The sequence below is a fragment of the Bradysia coprophila genome, unplaced genomic scaffold, assembly GCF_014529535.1.
Source record: "Bradysia coprophila strain Holo2 unplaced genomic scaffold, BU_Bcop_v1 contig_138, whole genome shotgun sequence".
Taxonomy (NCBI): Eukaryota; Metazoa; Arthropoda; class Insecta; order Diptera; family Sciaridae; genus Bradysia; species Bradysia coprophila.
In genome coordinates, this window is record NW_023503409.1 from 5,137,179 (window position 1) to 5,153,628 (window position 16,450).

Consider the following 16,450-nt stretch of genomic DNA (forward strand, 5'->3'; position numbering starts at 1 on the left):
AACAATAAGGACTCCCAATCCACTCATACCTTGCTCATTTCCACTATCTGGTTCCGATTGAGTCAAACTAACTTGTCGTCGACTCATTGCACCCGCTGCAATTAGACTAGTTTGTGATCTTTGTATGTCGTTGTAATTCGAACAGCACTCTGAATTTCTACGAGCCATCGATCTGCGTCGTATTGCATTCCTCTTAGCTGCCTCGAAATTTAAGTCCGTTATATTTTCCGCAGAACCATCATCGACCAATGTGTGATCATCGCTAGCCTCGAGCGGTGTTAGCGTATCTCTGCTTTCTGTGCTCGTGGTCTCTTGTCGGATGATATTCAAAAACGGAGGTTTCTTAACTGTATCAGACGAATGGAGATGTTTTTCGTGACAAAAAATGTCGGAATCTTCAGAGAGTATCGACTGCTTCCGCGCTTTTGCTATGGGTATCTGGAAAATGTTTAAGAGTTTGAAGTGTGAGACGGAAAAAAGCACGTTTTGTGAGGTCACCTCTCGTAATATGTCAGTTCTATCCACAGCTTCATCCTCTTCTTGCACCGGTCTCACTTCAAAATGATGGCCATCATCGAAAATGTAAGCGTCTGGCCGCACCTCCGTTAATGATCGATTGAATTTAGGTTTACCCGTTACCTAAATCGATTAAGCGATTATCTACAATCGAATTCTGTCAACTGAAACCGTTTTGCCTTACCTGTAGTGTTTGATGTTCAGAGTAAGTAATTCCTCTTTGACGATTGTCTGTGCTTATATTGCTTGACGAACCATGTAGATTTTCTTGAATAGATGTATGCGCCGACATAAATCTATGTATCACAGCTAAAGTAGATAATATTTGTTCTGCCGATTCTTCGACTTTTCGCAATCGAAAATCAATGTTCTAAGTAGCAGAAAGAGAAAAGCAATGGCCTGAGTATCACAACATACAATGCGCTAATATTTAGCCGATTTACCTGAACGGTTGCCGATTGAATGTTTTCTTTCTGATTGATGTCTTCAATCTTTTGCGTCATATTCTCGACCCGATCATTGGTTGCCTTAATCCGTTCATCCGTTGACTGATTGAGCACAATTTCTTGCTCTCTAAAGTATCCTTCCACACATTCCTCTTCAAAATCGTACAGACGTTCCATATCATCTTTTTCCAAAAATAATTTCAATCCGTTATCACGTGGCAAATCAAACCCTGTTCAGTTGTGGCACGAATGTAAAAAAAGAGCCAAAATTAATAACTAAAACAATTTCTTTGCTCGTAGTATTACCGACATTCTCTACCTTTCGCTTTCCGTATAAAATATTTGAGCAATGAGTAGCAATGGCTGAAGGCAATCAATGGCGGTGGCAGTACGGGTTTTTGTTGATATTCCATGACTACGGTAAAACGTTGGAACATCCACACCTAAGTTTATAGAAAGAAAATTTGCGCTTGGATATGCCGTCCGGATTGCAGCTTTGTTAACCAATAAGAAATTAACACAAAATACACGGCAATAGATGACCGAAAAAAACAGTAATAACGTGGTCTGTCTTGTGGTACTCATCAGAGGAAGGAGTTAAATGGATATCATCTGCTTTACCTGTCACAGACGGCAACCATATTAACAGTTTAACTGTCTGATCTAATACTTCATTTTTCAGAAGAAGATTTTCAGAGATCTTTTACTTCATTTGTTTTGAACATGATTTTTGCTATATATAAGACCAAATTAGTCAGCCGTCTGTAACAAGTTAAGAGTGATATCGCCAAGACTTCAGGTGATTGGGGAACAAGCGGTCTCCGATTTTAATGAGTGATAGCTCATTCGATTCGTCGTTTAATTCTAGCGAACACGTATCTGCCATTTTTTTGAAAAAAAATTTACTTTCTGTGAAAAAGGTTCAAAAGTGAGGACATGTCAGAGGGTAACGAAAACAGTTTTTTGGCAATTACTCAAGAAACAATTATTTTAAATTATTGTAATGATGTACGAATGTCGGCCTTGGAAAGACCTACAGGTAGAGTATACGCACAGCTTGGTGCGAGTATATCCGCGAGAGTTATTACTAATAATATAGTGAATGTTCTGAGAGTCCGCCTTCTCTGCAGCTTCTATGTTCCGCGGAACTGAGTATGGGGTGTTGTAGCTGGCCTCACCCACTATCGTCCCACATATAAATGAAACCAGTACTTTTGTGCTGCAAGCCTACCGAAGTCTTGTAAAAAAAGTTGGTGCCAAAATGCAGATTTTTTCCTTCTTTCTGTGGGCCCAACTGCTGGAACAGCGTCTGGGACGCTTCTACGGGAATAATTTCATATAGTCTACCATTCTGCTTCCTTATACGTTTCGCTATGTCGCGAACATAGATCGTTACAAAATATCCAGTGTTAGTAATATCAAGAGAAAAATTATTAAATTTTTCTCGGCGGATTTTACTCAAATAAAGTGTTAGCGTGTAGGGCATGATCTCAGGACTCCGGAACAATAATTAGTTTTTTATGTGGAACAATATTTGCTACGGGATGGGAGTTCGGAAAACCATTTGCTCTCAGTTGATCATATCGTTTTTCAAAACTTCCATCCCGTAGCAAATATTGGTCCGGTTGAAAAACTTATTACTGTTCCGGAGTCCTAAGATCATGCGCTATACGCTAACACTTTATTTGACTAAAATCCGCTTAGAAAAATTTAATAATTTTTCACTCGAATTACTAACACTGGATATGTTGTAACGATCTATGTTCGCGACATAGCGAAACGTATAAGGAAGCAGAATGGTAGACTATATGAAATTATTCCCGTAGAAGCGTCCCAGACGCTGTTCCAGCAGTTGGGCCCACAGAAAGAAGGAAAAAATCTGCATTTTGGCACCAACTTTTTTTACAAGACTTCGGTAGGTTTGCAGCACAAAAGTACTGGGTTCATTTATATGTGGGACGATAGTGGGTGAGGCCAGCTATAACACCCCATACTCAGTTCCGCGGAACATCGAAGCTGCAGAGAAGGCGGACTCTCTGATCATTCACTATATTTTTAATAATAAATCTCGCGGATCTACTCGCACCAAGCCGTGCGTATACTCTACCTGAAGGTCTTTCCAAGGCCAACATTCGTACAACATTACAATAATTTAAAATAATTTTTTCTTGAGTTATTGTCGAAAAACTGTTTTCGGTACCCTCTGACATGTGTTCACTTTTGAACACTTTTCACAGAAAGTAAATTTTTGTTCGAAAAAGTGAAAGATACGTGTTTCCTAGAATTAAAAGGCGAATCCAACGAGCTATCACTCATTAAAATCGGAGACCGCTTGTTCCCAAAGTTACAAAAATCACCTGAAGTATTGGCGATATCACTCTTAACACTTTACAAGACTTTGTCAAATTAGAAATTACAAGCCATCCCTCAAGGCTTACAACTCTACTTATAAGTTGGAAGTTACCATAATATTGCTGCTTTTCAATAGAAATAAAGGAAAACTAAAAACTGAATTAATTAACCAAATTAAAAATGGTAAACTAAACAAACCAAAAATGTACATGAAACGTAAAGAAATACTTTTTTCTCTCATTTACCTGATGCGACACTGCATTCACTTCAATGAAAATGTTGTTGAAAACCGCTATCAACAGATTTATGAGCAGTATGTTTGCTATCAATAAGTACATGGCCATTGTAATCGGTGTCACCCAGTTACCTACAAAAAAAATTTGTGATAGACAAAATCGCTCACTTTCCTTTCCACAAAAAAATCAAAGAACCTACCAGTAACACATGGTATTTGCCCAGGACTCTCTCCACAGTCTGGGTAAATATCATCGGCAAATACTTCTCCGTAAAGCATGAAGTATGGCTGATATAACACCTAAAGAATGACCATCGATAAATAGCTTGAAATAATTCAATAACGCGAGGCGCTACTTACACCTTTGACCAGACTCCAGCTGGGCTCTTTATGCGGAGCTAAAATTGCTTGTCTACTCACGCCAAAACTGAGCAGTACAACAAGTAAAAGAACCACAAAATAAATCATATTCTTAACCATTTTACCCATCATGGTAACCTGAAATAAATATAAAATTGAAGATGCACACCAAGAGTGTCGAATTTATGACAAATTACCAGTGGACCTGTTTTGATGGAATGAAAAAAGCGATTAGAATGGATAATATCGACCAATTAGGGTTCACTAACCTAAATATTTGTTAACTCCCAGGATGTTAAGTATTCGTAAGTACCAGTAGATACTATCCAAACAATAGATCACACGTCCTGCATCCATCGTATTCGGCCTAAATCTTAAGGTTAAACCAATAACAAAAAATATTATTGCTGCAGCATCGCACGGGTTCCACATATTCCATGCCCATACAGCAAATTTATGTCTACATCGGATCAGGTGTCAATGAGAATACGAAAAAACGAAAACATGAAAAGGGATTTTACGTACGATATTGCTACTGGTTCCGAAGAGATAATTTCACGGATTTTCTCACAGCCCATTGTGGTTATGTAAGCAATCGAATAAACTTCTAAAAACGATTAACAGAAATAAGTAAGACGCCTCCCCCCGTCTGTTGTTATAATTCTTTACCTTGCCATGTTGGTGACGGTGCCATTTTCACCAAAACCGTGTATGTGAATAGTACCAAAAATATCATGTATGCCATCTGGAACATTCCAATTCCAATTTTAATTCCAAAAATAATTTTGCCGATGCTACAAAGACATTAATTTTTCTATACTTACAGAATCAGCCCAAAATTTAGTTATGGGAGCTGTGTAAAATTCATAAATTTTCTTCTTAAGACGAAGTGGTCGGTGCTGCTTAATTTCGTAGTCATAAGATATTTGCAGGAACTCCTTTTGACCACAATCAGAATCAGACAGTGAGACCTTACCGAATTCAGAAAATATTTGGAATAATTCATTAATTTAAACGGTAAAATGCTAAATGCTAAAATGTTTAGTAGAAATTTGTTACATTTTACAGACTAGGTAGGGTAAAATAGCGTAACCTTTCACAGACGGAAATCAATTTTCATTAATTCGATTACTTCACTTTGCACTAAGTATTTCCGACAAATTGCCACAAAACATTTCCCTTCATTTTCCCATTTCTGTCATCCTTGTCTGTAAGAGATGCCATATCCGTCTGCAAAAGGTTAATTGAATAAAGTCTACGCTAGCTATAAAAGCCATTCAATGATGAAAGATTTAATGCAGCAATCTCGATTTTTAAAATGCAAATATATTCAACTGCAATAGTTATTTGTTAACCAAGGGGAGAAAACAAGAAATTTCACCTAGAGCGAAAATTTGCGACCAGACCGAAGCGAGGGCAGCAATTTCGCTCGAGTTGGAATTTCCTATTTCTCACCGAGGTGAACACAACGTTGTTCATGCTTGCGCTTTGCGAAAATCGGTATTTTTGTCCACTTTGAAGAAAATAAAATAAACAGCGTGCTTTGATATATTCAGCCATTTTAGGTCAGAAAATAATCACTTTCTCACCTCAAATGGCGCCTATCAGAATAACAACAAAATGCCATTTTCATAACGCTTCAGTGGACAAAATAAGGATTTTCGCATCGCTAGCAAGAAAACAATATTTATCAAACGTTCAATAAATTCAACTGAATTTCGTGCAACATTGAGGAATGGTAATATAAAATGTTACTCAATTCAAATCTGGTGTAGGGAAATTCATTAACACATCGAACGACAACAGTAAAAATGCATTAACGAATCAAAACTTATCGATAAACCATTTCAATCTGTGTTCATAGTTTTCGGAACAGGAAGAAGCAGTCAAACTCATCGGTAAATGGTTTAGTTTATTAATGAAGAAGAGAGACTTCGAGGGAAAGAATTAGTGTGTCAATAACGAAATAATGTTTTGTGAAAGGTAACTTATATAGTCTTAAAGGTTTATTGACACGAGCGAAAATAGTTTCATCGACCTAAGCTACGCGACTTGTATGCATGCTAAAGTTAGTGTTTTATTCGCCACCTGCAAAGTAGAGTCGAACGTAGCACTTCTGGCCGTGAACGTTACTTTTACAATGTAATAAATACCGAGGATGTAATATGTATTGTACATGCAATATAACACGACTTGCATTCGAGCTTTCAAGGCTGTAAGTTTTAAGGAGATCGATGAACATAATATGAAGAATAAAATTACAGAAATGAAAATACTAAGGAACTTCGTACCCATCAACTCAAGCATTCTACTCTATAATATCGTCGAAAAATCAAAAACAAAAGAAAAAATATTCCAAACAATTGGTTCCGGATGTGCCCATCGACTATATGTAAAAATTCTACCGAGCAATAAATGTAAATTGAAACTAACTTTTGCAACTTCCGATCCAGAAAGACCGACCTATAATTTAACATTTATTATGTTTTTTGTTGCTAAATGTAAAATATTGAATTGAAATGTTGGGAATAAAACAAAAATGGCAAACTAAAACTACTCTAGAGAAGAAAAACTTTTTTTTTGTAGAAAAATTTGTTGAGAAAGAGATCCATGATAAAAACACCTGAATGGGGGGATATATGCTGAACATTATATATGTGAAAGTAAAAGGAAGGAAAAATTGTTCTAAAATTATTAAACTTAAAAAAAGAGATAAATCGAACCAACTTTATTCACATACTTTTCCGTTCTCTTGAACTTTGGTGTCTTTCATCGGATATGGGTCGGCCAAAAGAGCCTAAAAAGCAAAAAAATTAAATTCACTTGAATATTTAATGTTTTTTGTTTGGTTTTGTTCTAATGTTTGTGTCTGGTGTGTTTGAAATCGGTGCATTTTCATTTAAAATTTCTTTTTCTTACGTTTATTTATGTGCTGAGTGGTATATGTACACAGAAGACCGAATGGTTTCATAAACACAAAACAGTCGAAATGTGATGAAATGCGAACCAATATTTTGCGTTATTTACATGGTGAAATTGTATCACCTTCTCGGCTATCTATTTTATATTTCTTATGTGTTTCAAGCGTAATACGTCCTATGAAGTCATATTATATTCGGCATGAAGCATAACGTCGCTTAACGCCGAGGGTGAGACAGTTTCACAATATATTTTACCAGAATTTTGCAAAAAAAAAGTTTCGATGGACGTTGTGGGCAGAGATTTTAAATGACTTTCCATGGAGAATTGGAAAATTGTTGTAAACAGTAATTTTTAGGAACTGACTACCGTTCGGTATTCCTTCAAAATGCCTGTTATTTTTGTTGATATCATATGGCTTCGTTAAACACAACAATTTTGAATTTTCATTAAATACAAAATATCAAAAATGATCTCATTCCATTCGTAAGGTCACCAGCAAAGTCATAATAATTTATAGTCCCTGATTTATGGACCTATTCGTTTAATAGAAAGATTGTGATTGTCACTTATCACAAGGACATTTGATCATAAGGTAACGCAAAGCCTGGAAATTATCAGTAACCTTTCGTTAAAAAATGTGGAGTCGACCCTTAAATCACAAGATATTCGTCGACTAATAATTATGAGCGAAAATCACAATCTCCCTAATATATCAGCCAATTCAGACGAGCATATATAAACTATAAATGTACAAAGCTGTCGTGCGTAAACATTAGACCCCATTCACATCTGCCTCCTGCTTAATATGAAAATGTAAAACCGGATTTCAAAACCTAAAGGATGGTTCCGTTCATCGTTTTGTATTGTACCGTTTTCCAATTGATGTCGAAGGGACGAAACGTTCTGGGATAAAGAAACGGATGAAATAAAATATGAAAAAGGCATTAAATTGGCAAAGGGATACACTTCTTGTATAATGTAAAATGTCGACTAAGTAGTAGCCGAATAAGTTTCTTTGTAAACATGAAGATTAATCGAATTATAAATTTATTTTTATTTTTTATTTTTTATACAGCATCAGCATCGGGTTAGTTATTACACGTACGGTATGCACAGATATTATAAGGTCGGTATATTAAGTATATATAAACCAGAGTATAAAACGAGTTAAAATTTGAATTGTAAAAGAATAAACAACAGCACAGAATTATATACAAAACAACGAATGAGATAAAATACACATTAGAATAACACGTATTGTTTTAGATGCATGGAACATTTAACTAAATACCTGGGTACACGTCTGACGACCTATTTCATATTTAAGCGAAATTGATTTTTTCCGTTTAGGTGGATTCTACGAAAAAAAAATCATAAAATTATAATTGCGATGTAGAGATGCTCGATGGAAAACTCATTTTTCTTTTATCTCTGACGTTATCTGTTATGCTTGTCGGTTTGTTCATTAGCCAGACGAATTATATATGAAATTTTAACAAAATATAAAACTTTAAAATAACTACCTCGGCATCGGGATGGGCTTTATCCAGATCTTCGTAATCCAAATTTTGATTTTCCAGATGTTCTTCCTCTGTTTGTGGCATCGATTGCAACTCCTCCTTTGACTTAAAATCCAATTTGGTTATAAATGGTGGACATATCAAACCGAGCATGACCTGAAAAATTGTTGTCATAAAAACTGAGATTTAACTATTCCGAATTCGGTGTCTTACCTTCAGATTAGTGTTTTTCCTCGTCCTGGAAGTGTAAAAGAAAACATTAAATCAACAATTTATCTTACGTTCACCATCACCACTTTACCTCAATCCACCCATCCACAAATCGGCCAAAATAACCTGACTGCACGGATGAGCTAACAGCGGCCTATGATTAGCAGCTACAGCTAGTGACAAACAACTTTGGCTTGACCACGACTGCAGCTCACAAGTGAGCAATCGTTGTGCCCGTTCTGCATCTTGTCGATAACAAAAATCTAAAAGTTTTATTCCTTTCGCCTCGAAATCTTTAGCATAAGCCTTCAGTTCGTCGTAAATTTCTGTGTCCAGATCATCCTCAGCTGCTTCGTGTGCCATGGCTTTGTACAATTTACAAGCGACGAGTGATTTGGCTGAAAGTGAATCGGTAAAATGTAGCACTCTAACATTGTGGAGAAACGGCAGACCCAATGCTATCATTCTGAAAACGTTGGATGGAAAAATTACCTAATGACTCTTCACCATGAGCCCACATAAGTAGAGCCATTTCTTGACGTTTTGTTAGCACAGCCCATATCTGGAATGATTTGAGTCGATTATTTTTCATGGTCATTCAGGCGATGCCCGAAAGGCTTTTTGACGCCCGAAGACTTTTTGACGCCCGAAGACTTTTTGACGCCCGAAGACTTTTTTTGAGCCAGTCCGACCCTGACATCAGAGAAGTGAATAAACAGTTTTCGAATGGTAGAAATTAACCCCCAATTTTAACTAAAAGAACTGTTGCTATTGAGAGCAGATCAATATAATTAAAATTAATAAAAATAGAAAATCAGCCAACAATTATCATCGCATATACTGCCAGCAACAATTCCAGTCCTGTATGCATTGTAGCTGAGCTAAACCTTTTTACTGTACAAACTATTCTCCACCTACGCGAGACAACGCAAAACATTCCCATAATTTATGAGGTCGATGTTCATTCCATAAATTTTATGAATAGTAGGACGACGAGCATTTATGATTCCGATAACTTTTTTTACAAATTCATAGAATGTCATGATATTGTGTTGGAAATACGTTGTCAAATTTTAAAAAAAATCGTCGAACATTTCGCGTTAGTCTAGAGAAAATCTACTCAATCCCAAATCGAAGTCGAAACCGACAGCATTTTCTTTCACTTCACTTTCTTAACCTGTCACAGACGGCAAGCATATTAACAGTTTTACTATTTGACCTATTATTTCATTTGATCAAAGATTTTCTTAAATTGATTTCAGAAATCTTTTACTTCATTCGTTTTGAACATGCTTTTTACTTAAAAGACCCCATTAGTCAGAGGCTGTCGTTTATTATTGCTATCGTTGTCGATAACAGATTCATAACATACCATCAACGACATAATTAACCCAACGACACCCACAGACATTTCCATAAATCAGTTGTCATTTTCGTGTCGAAAGCTTTAGTTATAAATGCTGACAAGTGGCGTTAGAAATGAAAATTTATTTTCAACATTAATTATTGTCCATCGGAAAACTGTTTAGTCACTCTTAAGAATACACTTTTTATCTCCCAAATATTGAAAATTCTCCGTGAAAAAATATATCAAATTACCAGAAGCTCGTTGAAGGGAAATTCAAACAAAGCCATTTCGGATGTAAATGGAAGAAGTCCCGCTAAAAGGCTCATTGAATTAGCACCAGGATGACGTTGAAATGTTGACGATTTTCTATATGTATTCACGTAGCTATTCATAACTTTGGCGTAAATTGGACGAAATTTTCGACGGGTGTAGTAAGACCTGTGTGTACACAAAATAATGATGCAAACGTACCGTTGAAAGTGGATGTATAGAAGGATGAAAATTGTGAATGGCAATGGCACTACATCAAACCGAAATAGATGCACATCATCAACATTAACATTACCCAACAGTAGTGAAATATAAAATCAACTCGATGCCGGAAGCGATTATATAGGTCAGTTAACGAAGATGCTTTTTTCGTTATTTGTTTTTTTGTTTGAATGTAATCAATGAGTATTAATTGATGGATTTATATAAGTTTGATGTATTGCTAGCGCACAAACCACTTAGGAGTTCAACAGCTTTTGATTTTACTCACCGATATGCACCACCCATCAATTTATTTATTACTAAACCTATATCATGAAGCGTATAAATGTATCCTTTGGGTATGTGAGGACGAACATCTCTTAAAATAAATCTGAAATTTAAACAACAGTTATCTCGTTACCATCATACCCTAGGGCCGATCATTCACTGTCAATATCAACATACCCTAAAGTATTAGCTGGACCATGTTTTGTGTTGTACAACTCTTCAAGCCTTGGAATGGTTAAAAATTTCTTCATTGAAACGCCATTTTCTAACAATAATTTAACGAAATCGATCCGATCATGTTCTAGAGCCTGCATCATAGCTTCGTCGAGAGCCCCATGCGGCCATTCTTGTCCGTAAACGAAAATTTCGGTTCGAGCAATGTCGACGCGATTCCATGTCAATGCTAAACTCAATTGCTCGGGAGGACTTAAATGCTGCGACTTAAACAGTGCCGTTAGTATGGTCTGATCCAATTCGTGCACCTCACCCTCGGGTTTTTCTTGGATTCGATACACAGTTATCTGAAATGAAATCGTCGGTAATCAAAACTTTGCCCGGGACTCATTTTTTTTTGTTCGTTTTCTTTTTCTTTTACCAAATTCTTATTTCGGGTACATTGTAACAGTTCTTGGTACAAGCATTCTGCTTGATCGATTCCAACTTCGAATGTTTTTTGGATTGTGTTAAGCAGGTAATCTCGCATCGATTCCAATACTGTTTGTTCTTCACCATCAGCAGCGTACCTTTTTTTGTGAGAACGCAAAAAAAAGGATAAAAGTTTGTTGTTGCAAAACATTTCTTTTTTGGACGAGACACGAACTACCACAAGGACGTTTTTGTTGTGTATGGTATGATATGTATACATGGAGTACGTGGCTTTTATCCTATTTGGGTACTTATCTAAGCTTAGTTGTTCTTCTTACTGAATACGGCTACAGAACAGCTACATACTGTACAAGTGATGTGGATGAGTGCGATTGTGAAGAATTAACTTTTATCTGCTTTTACTAGACAAGTGATTTGGGGTTGTTTCGTTCTAAAGTTCTATTTTACAACAAGAGTTAGGCTGATACGGCTAACACAAGAACATAATCATTGAAATGTGAAATTCATGTGAATGACTTGTTTGTATATAATATCATGGTTGTTGTACGTTATGAACAAGTTCTGATTTGATAAAACGATAACAACACGCTTCGTACAAAAGGCAAACAATGCTGAGTGTGTTGCCGGTGATTTAAACATTATTACAGTTTTCCCTTGATTGTTTATACTGTTTCTCGGTCAATCCTTTATCCCTTTATCCCCAAATCATTTATTCATTTGCTTGGTGAAAATATTCACATTCTTTGAGATGAAATGAATAATTTATGGTCCCTTTGATTTTGATGCAACCCATTTTTTCATTAAAACGTTTTTAGAAGAAAATCTTCACTTTGATTTGCAAAATATGGTTGCATCAATGCATCCCGATTGTACCGCTTCCATAAATTTTTGAAGAATACAAATTTTCGCAAATAACTAGAAGACTCATGACTCAGATTAAATTGAAGACGAAGACACAAACAACGAACTCTCTGAGTACACAATCAATAAATCGTGAACAGTGACAAAACAATCGACAAGACTTTCATAAATGTAACGAACACAATTATTGCAATGTCTGGTGAGTATCTGAATCACATATCGTGGATTAAGCTGATGGTGCAGTGTCACGTATATCTACATCTTTTCATTAGTTACACCATCGATATGCAAACAAAAACTAACAGCCTTTTACCACTTTGCATAAATGGAAGCAGAACTGTTTCCAAAACCCATTATACGTAACCTAACCCATAGTCACGATGCACAAAGGCAAACAAGTAAAACTTAAACGTGTAGATTAGTAGATGTATGCACGGTGAACTAAAATCTATTGTATACTAACTTGTGCACAAAAGCAATTAAGTCAGCTGCTCTACCAGATCCATCACATACAACAACTGGTACCGGCTGCAAATAAAATAAAATTTCATTAAATATTATCTATCTACTTCAACGACGAGTCAATTTAAGTGTTTAGAAACAAACAACAAAAAATATAACGAAAGACTACTGATGGGAAAAACATGAACATTTTTGTTCCATCTGAAATTGAAATTGGCAAAGCCTTAAATGATAAAAGCAAAATTTACAAAATTCTCTCGTAACGTTACTTCAGAAAATTAAATGAAATGTAAAACTTCTTCATTAAATGAGAAGAAATTGTTTTAATAAAGTGCTGGCTGCTAGCAATTAGTTCAAATATTTATCTTTCATGTTATTTAACTATCAGGAACTAAATATCTCGTCAAAGAAGTTTTTCTCTCGGGCAAATTTGCTAACACCACACACCGTACATAGTGTAGATACACACACAATATGAGCAATTTAAAAATCAATAAAATTGTAAATTATAGCAACGCTTACCGGAGTATCGGTAACATATTCCAAAACAGCCCTTATAGTATTAGTTCCACCTTCAATAACTAAACACACCACCGGCGTACTAGAATGGGTAACTGCAAATAAGAAATTTAATTTATTTCAACACTGCTTTCCATTTGCATGCATATTATAGTCAGTTATGGTACGGTAACTGAGCAGAGGTAGTAATATAAAGTTTGTATTTGTGTTATAGATGAATTTTAAAAGGAAGCAAGGACAGTGTTTAATTAATGAATAAGACCTTAATTTCACATTTACATATAAATGTCGAACACCGTAAATGTGGAATTAATGGATTCTAATTACTCATATTTATACACACTCCGAAGTGGTTTATAATTCTTAATTTGGCCTTGTTTCAGTCTCAATTCATTTTGAAAAGATGATTTTCTGTTTACATTTCTTCAAATGAATTGCACAAATCGCATGAGTTATTATGCTGCTTGCTGTTAAATGAGTTTCTTTTGAAATGCAGCGCAATGCTTTAACTTCATCATTAGAATATTTTTCTTTTCAAGTGCTTGTCGGTTTAGCTGAGGTAGTGAAGCTTGCTATACCTGGTTCTTACTTTGACCTAATTTTATTTTGTGAACGCGCTTTTTAACATCCTCAATTACCAATTTTCATAGCATTTTTTTAACAGACACAAAAGCTTTAAAAATTCATGGGAAAATGAAAAATGAAAATTCCAACATTTGTGCAAAACCTCGTACATGACTAAAAGCTAACATTTTAAAAGTTCGAATAGCTAATGTTCGTTTCGTCGCACGGTCGTACCTGCTAAATACTTTACAAGGCTATTTACCAAACTAGGTGCAGCCATGTGATAATTGCAGGTTTTTAGAGAAAAGTTTGTAATTTGTGCATTTGCTTGAAAACTAAGGCATAACCATTTTAGATTCAAGTAACGATATAGGGTTGATCTTTGATATGGTCAACACAAGCCAAAGATGGAACTTTCGCAACATGTTTAAACTGTGCGAAAATAATTACACATCTTGAGCCTAATTAAGTTAAATTTCATTATAGCACGAGTGGCGAAAAGAAGATTTCATTTTAGCACTGGTGTCGATAAGTAGTCCATTTCTATACTCGCACTGGTACAGTCATTTTGAACACCCTTTTGGAAACATTTTTACTGGTACACTCGTAATGGTTTCCTTCTTTTAATGCCATTTTGAATTATCAATCATTACATCAACAAGTGTTATACTCAACACAATACCCATATTTTAAACATGATATTACCTCACTCCCGATTCTCGCATTGATTGTGACAAAGTCATATTCCGTTCTTTAAAAATAACATGCATTGAAGGAACAGTAATGATGATAAATAAATGAGATTAAAATTCCATTACCATTTGCAAGTGCTAGTTCGATACTATCGGTAATAGTCATTAGTAATAAAAAAAAAACTTTGAAAACTCTTTCAGTTTATATGACCGATTTATGGGTGCATAGAAATATGTCGTTCACATTATTATGAACATAATGTAGTGCTTGTATTACATCGTCCAACAGATCCTGCAATTTCCTGTATGCTATAACAGATGCATGCTATTCATATTATATTTGTAATATGCAGTAAAATGAAATAGTAGTGGAGCGTTCCTTTAAATTGACTGAATACTGAATGCCATCATTTAAAGGTGGCACAAACTTTTCTCCCACTTTATCGAGACAATTTTGTTTTTCTAAACATTCGTATCGGTGTGGGTAGAAAGTTTAAAAAATTCAATTTGTATCCTATTTATTGACCATTATTTTCCAGCCATTCCGTGTGCATTCTTCATACAAAGTTTTCATATAGTGGTGTAATAAACTTTGGCTTGAATGGATATGTTTGCCGTACGAGCTATACTAAAAGCAAAAATCCGGTAACGCTACTTACATGGATGCAGTTTTAAGTTTGAAATAAACTTTTCGAGTTTACGTCGAAGAATCAACTCGGCACCATAACGTCCTTGTGTGCCGTTATCTACAAGTAGGAAGTATGCATGTCGGTTGTTAAGCACCTCCAATTTTGACCTGAAAATTTACAATTTTTTTTTAGATTTGGTTGAAGTAGGCAAGACAGGTGAACATTTTCATTTTCATCCATTAAAAAACGAACTAATTGACTCGATTTAGAACATGCAGACAAATTGCACTGAAAAAGCATTTTCACTGTTGAATAAACGATTTTTTTTAATCCTTTATGTGACAGGTAATTAAGCTTTAGAGTGCAATTAGGATTGCCAATGAAAAAAGTTGCTTATTGATGCATTCACAACTTTCAAAAGAGAAGCCATCAGTTCGCCTTTTGTTAGCAGCCCTCTAGGCATAGATAAATTTCTGAATTTCCAATCGATTAATAGCTGCACTATTATATTACGTGCGTCGCATATGATATAACGACAAAATAAGAATGCTCCAACATGTCCCATCATAAAATTGTGTGAATTCTCAAACAATGCAACTGATGTACATTAAATTTGCCTATGTTCTCGGAGGTATATATTTTACATTCTCTATTCATGCACCTGGACGGAAGCAAATTTATATTTTAAAATACAGAAAAGTCAGGCCAATTTTGTATTTTTAACCCGAAAAGTTTCTCAGAATAACATAAATATTATCACAATGAATGAGAAACAACAAACCTCGGCGAACTAATGCTATGGCACGGGACGTCTCTGTTGTGACCCAGTAACTCATGATTACGTTCGACAATGCCCCACGGTGCAATACCAATGCTAACCACTCTTCCGGTTCTTTGTTGACCTTCCAGAAGCAGGGCATCTCCGACCTGCTTTGTTACACCTGCGAATTGTAAATTGAATACACTTTAGTACAGATCATCATCATGCCATACATTATCATCTTAATGAATATTATGCACATTCGGCGGCATACAAAATGGGAGATAAACTTTTCTTGGCGTTAGTTGCTTCGGAAAACTAATTTTTCTAGAGCGGCACACTTAACTGCATTCGAAATATTTTGTGTTGGTTTGTGGTTTCGCTTTAATAAAGTTATAGTTGGTAATTCGTTGTTAGGTGATTCAAGAAAAAAAAATATGGACGTAACTTTTACGAAAGTTTCGCACGGATACGTATGCCACAGATAGCACTTTTGATTGGATAATAAAAAGAAAACTTTTGCGTGCCAAGAATATTTTTCCCGCTTTCATATCTTAAGGGATTTACAATTTTTTATTTCAGACAGGAAATCTAATAAATTTAAGTAGTTAAATCATTTTTGCGGAATAAATTCCATGAAAATTTACAGCATTTCGTTTCGAGCACAGCAAAATGTGCATTTTCATATT

The 16,450-nt window shown here is 35.4% G+C and overlaps 1 protein-coding gene across 7 annotated transcripts in view; it reads right to left on the minus strand.

Annotated features, from left to right (window-relative positions):
* LOC119073431 (transient receptor potential cation channel trpm) overlaps nt 1-16,450 on the minus strand; it is a 54,933-nt gene that overhangs the window by 1,581 nt on the left and 36,902 nt on the right. Inside the window, exons 8-35 of one of the 7 annotated variants that reach the window (XM_037178905.1) lie at nt 15,783-15,942; nt 15,032-15,168; nt 13,120-13,211; nt 12,599-12,663; nt 11,264-11,411; nt 10,846-11,189; nt 10,670-10,771; nt 10,161-10,347; nt 9,054-9,123; nt 8,653-8,959; nt 8,565-8,589; nt 8,355-8,507; nt 8,123-8,188; nt 6,650-6,706; nt 6,343-6,372; nt 4,734-4,880; nt 4,579-4,654; nt 4,435-4,516; nt 4,179-4,369; nt 4,107-4,114; nt 3,910-4,047; nt 3,750-3,849; nt 3,560-3,681; nt 1,282-1,405; nt 960-1,192; nt 701-886; nt 499-639; nt 30-438 (exon numbers count right to left, since the gene is read on the minus strand). In XM_037178905.1, the coding sequence (XP_037034800.1) occupies nt 30-438; nt 499-639; nt 701-886; nt 960-1,192; nt 1,282-1,405; nt 3,560-3,681; nt 3,750-3,849; nt 3,910-4,047; nt 4,107-4,114; nt 4,179-4,369; nt 4,435-4,516; nt 4,579-4,654; nt 4,734-4,880; nt 6,343-6,372; nt 6,650-6,706; nt 8,123-8,188; nt 8,355-8,507; nt 8,565-8,589; nt 8,653-8,959; nt 9,054-9,123; nt 10,161-10,347; nt 10,670-10,771; nt 10,846-11,189; nt 11,264-11,411; nt 12,599-12,663; nt 13,120-13,211; nt 15,032-15,168; nt 15,783-15,942 (3,900 nt within the window). Of the gene's footprint in view, nt 1-29; nt 439-498; nt 640-700; nt 887-959; nt 1,193-1,272; nt 1,406-3,559; nt 3,682-3,749; nt 3,850-3,909; nt 4,048-4,106; nt 4,115-4,178; nt 4,370-4,434; nt 4,517-4,578; nt 4,655-4,733; nt 4,881-6,342; nt 6,373-6,649; nt 6,707-8,122; nt 8,189-8,354; nt 8,508-8,564; nt 8,590-8,652; nt 8,960-9,053; nt 9,124-10,160; nt 10,348-10,669; nt 10,772-10,845; nt 11,190-11,263; nt 11,412-12,598; nt 12,664-13,119; nt 13,212-15,031; nt 15,169-15,782; nt 15,943-16,450 lie in introns of all 7 variants that reach the window. The other 6 variants (XM_037178904.1, XM_037178907.1, XM_037178906.1 and 3 more) reach the window with 6 other exon arrangements.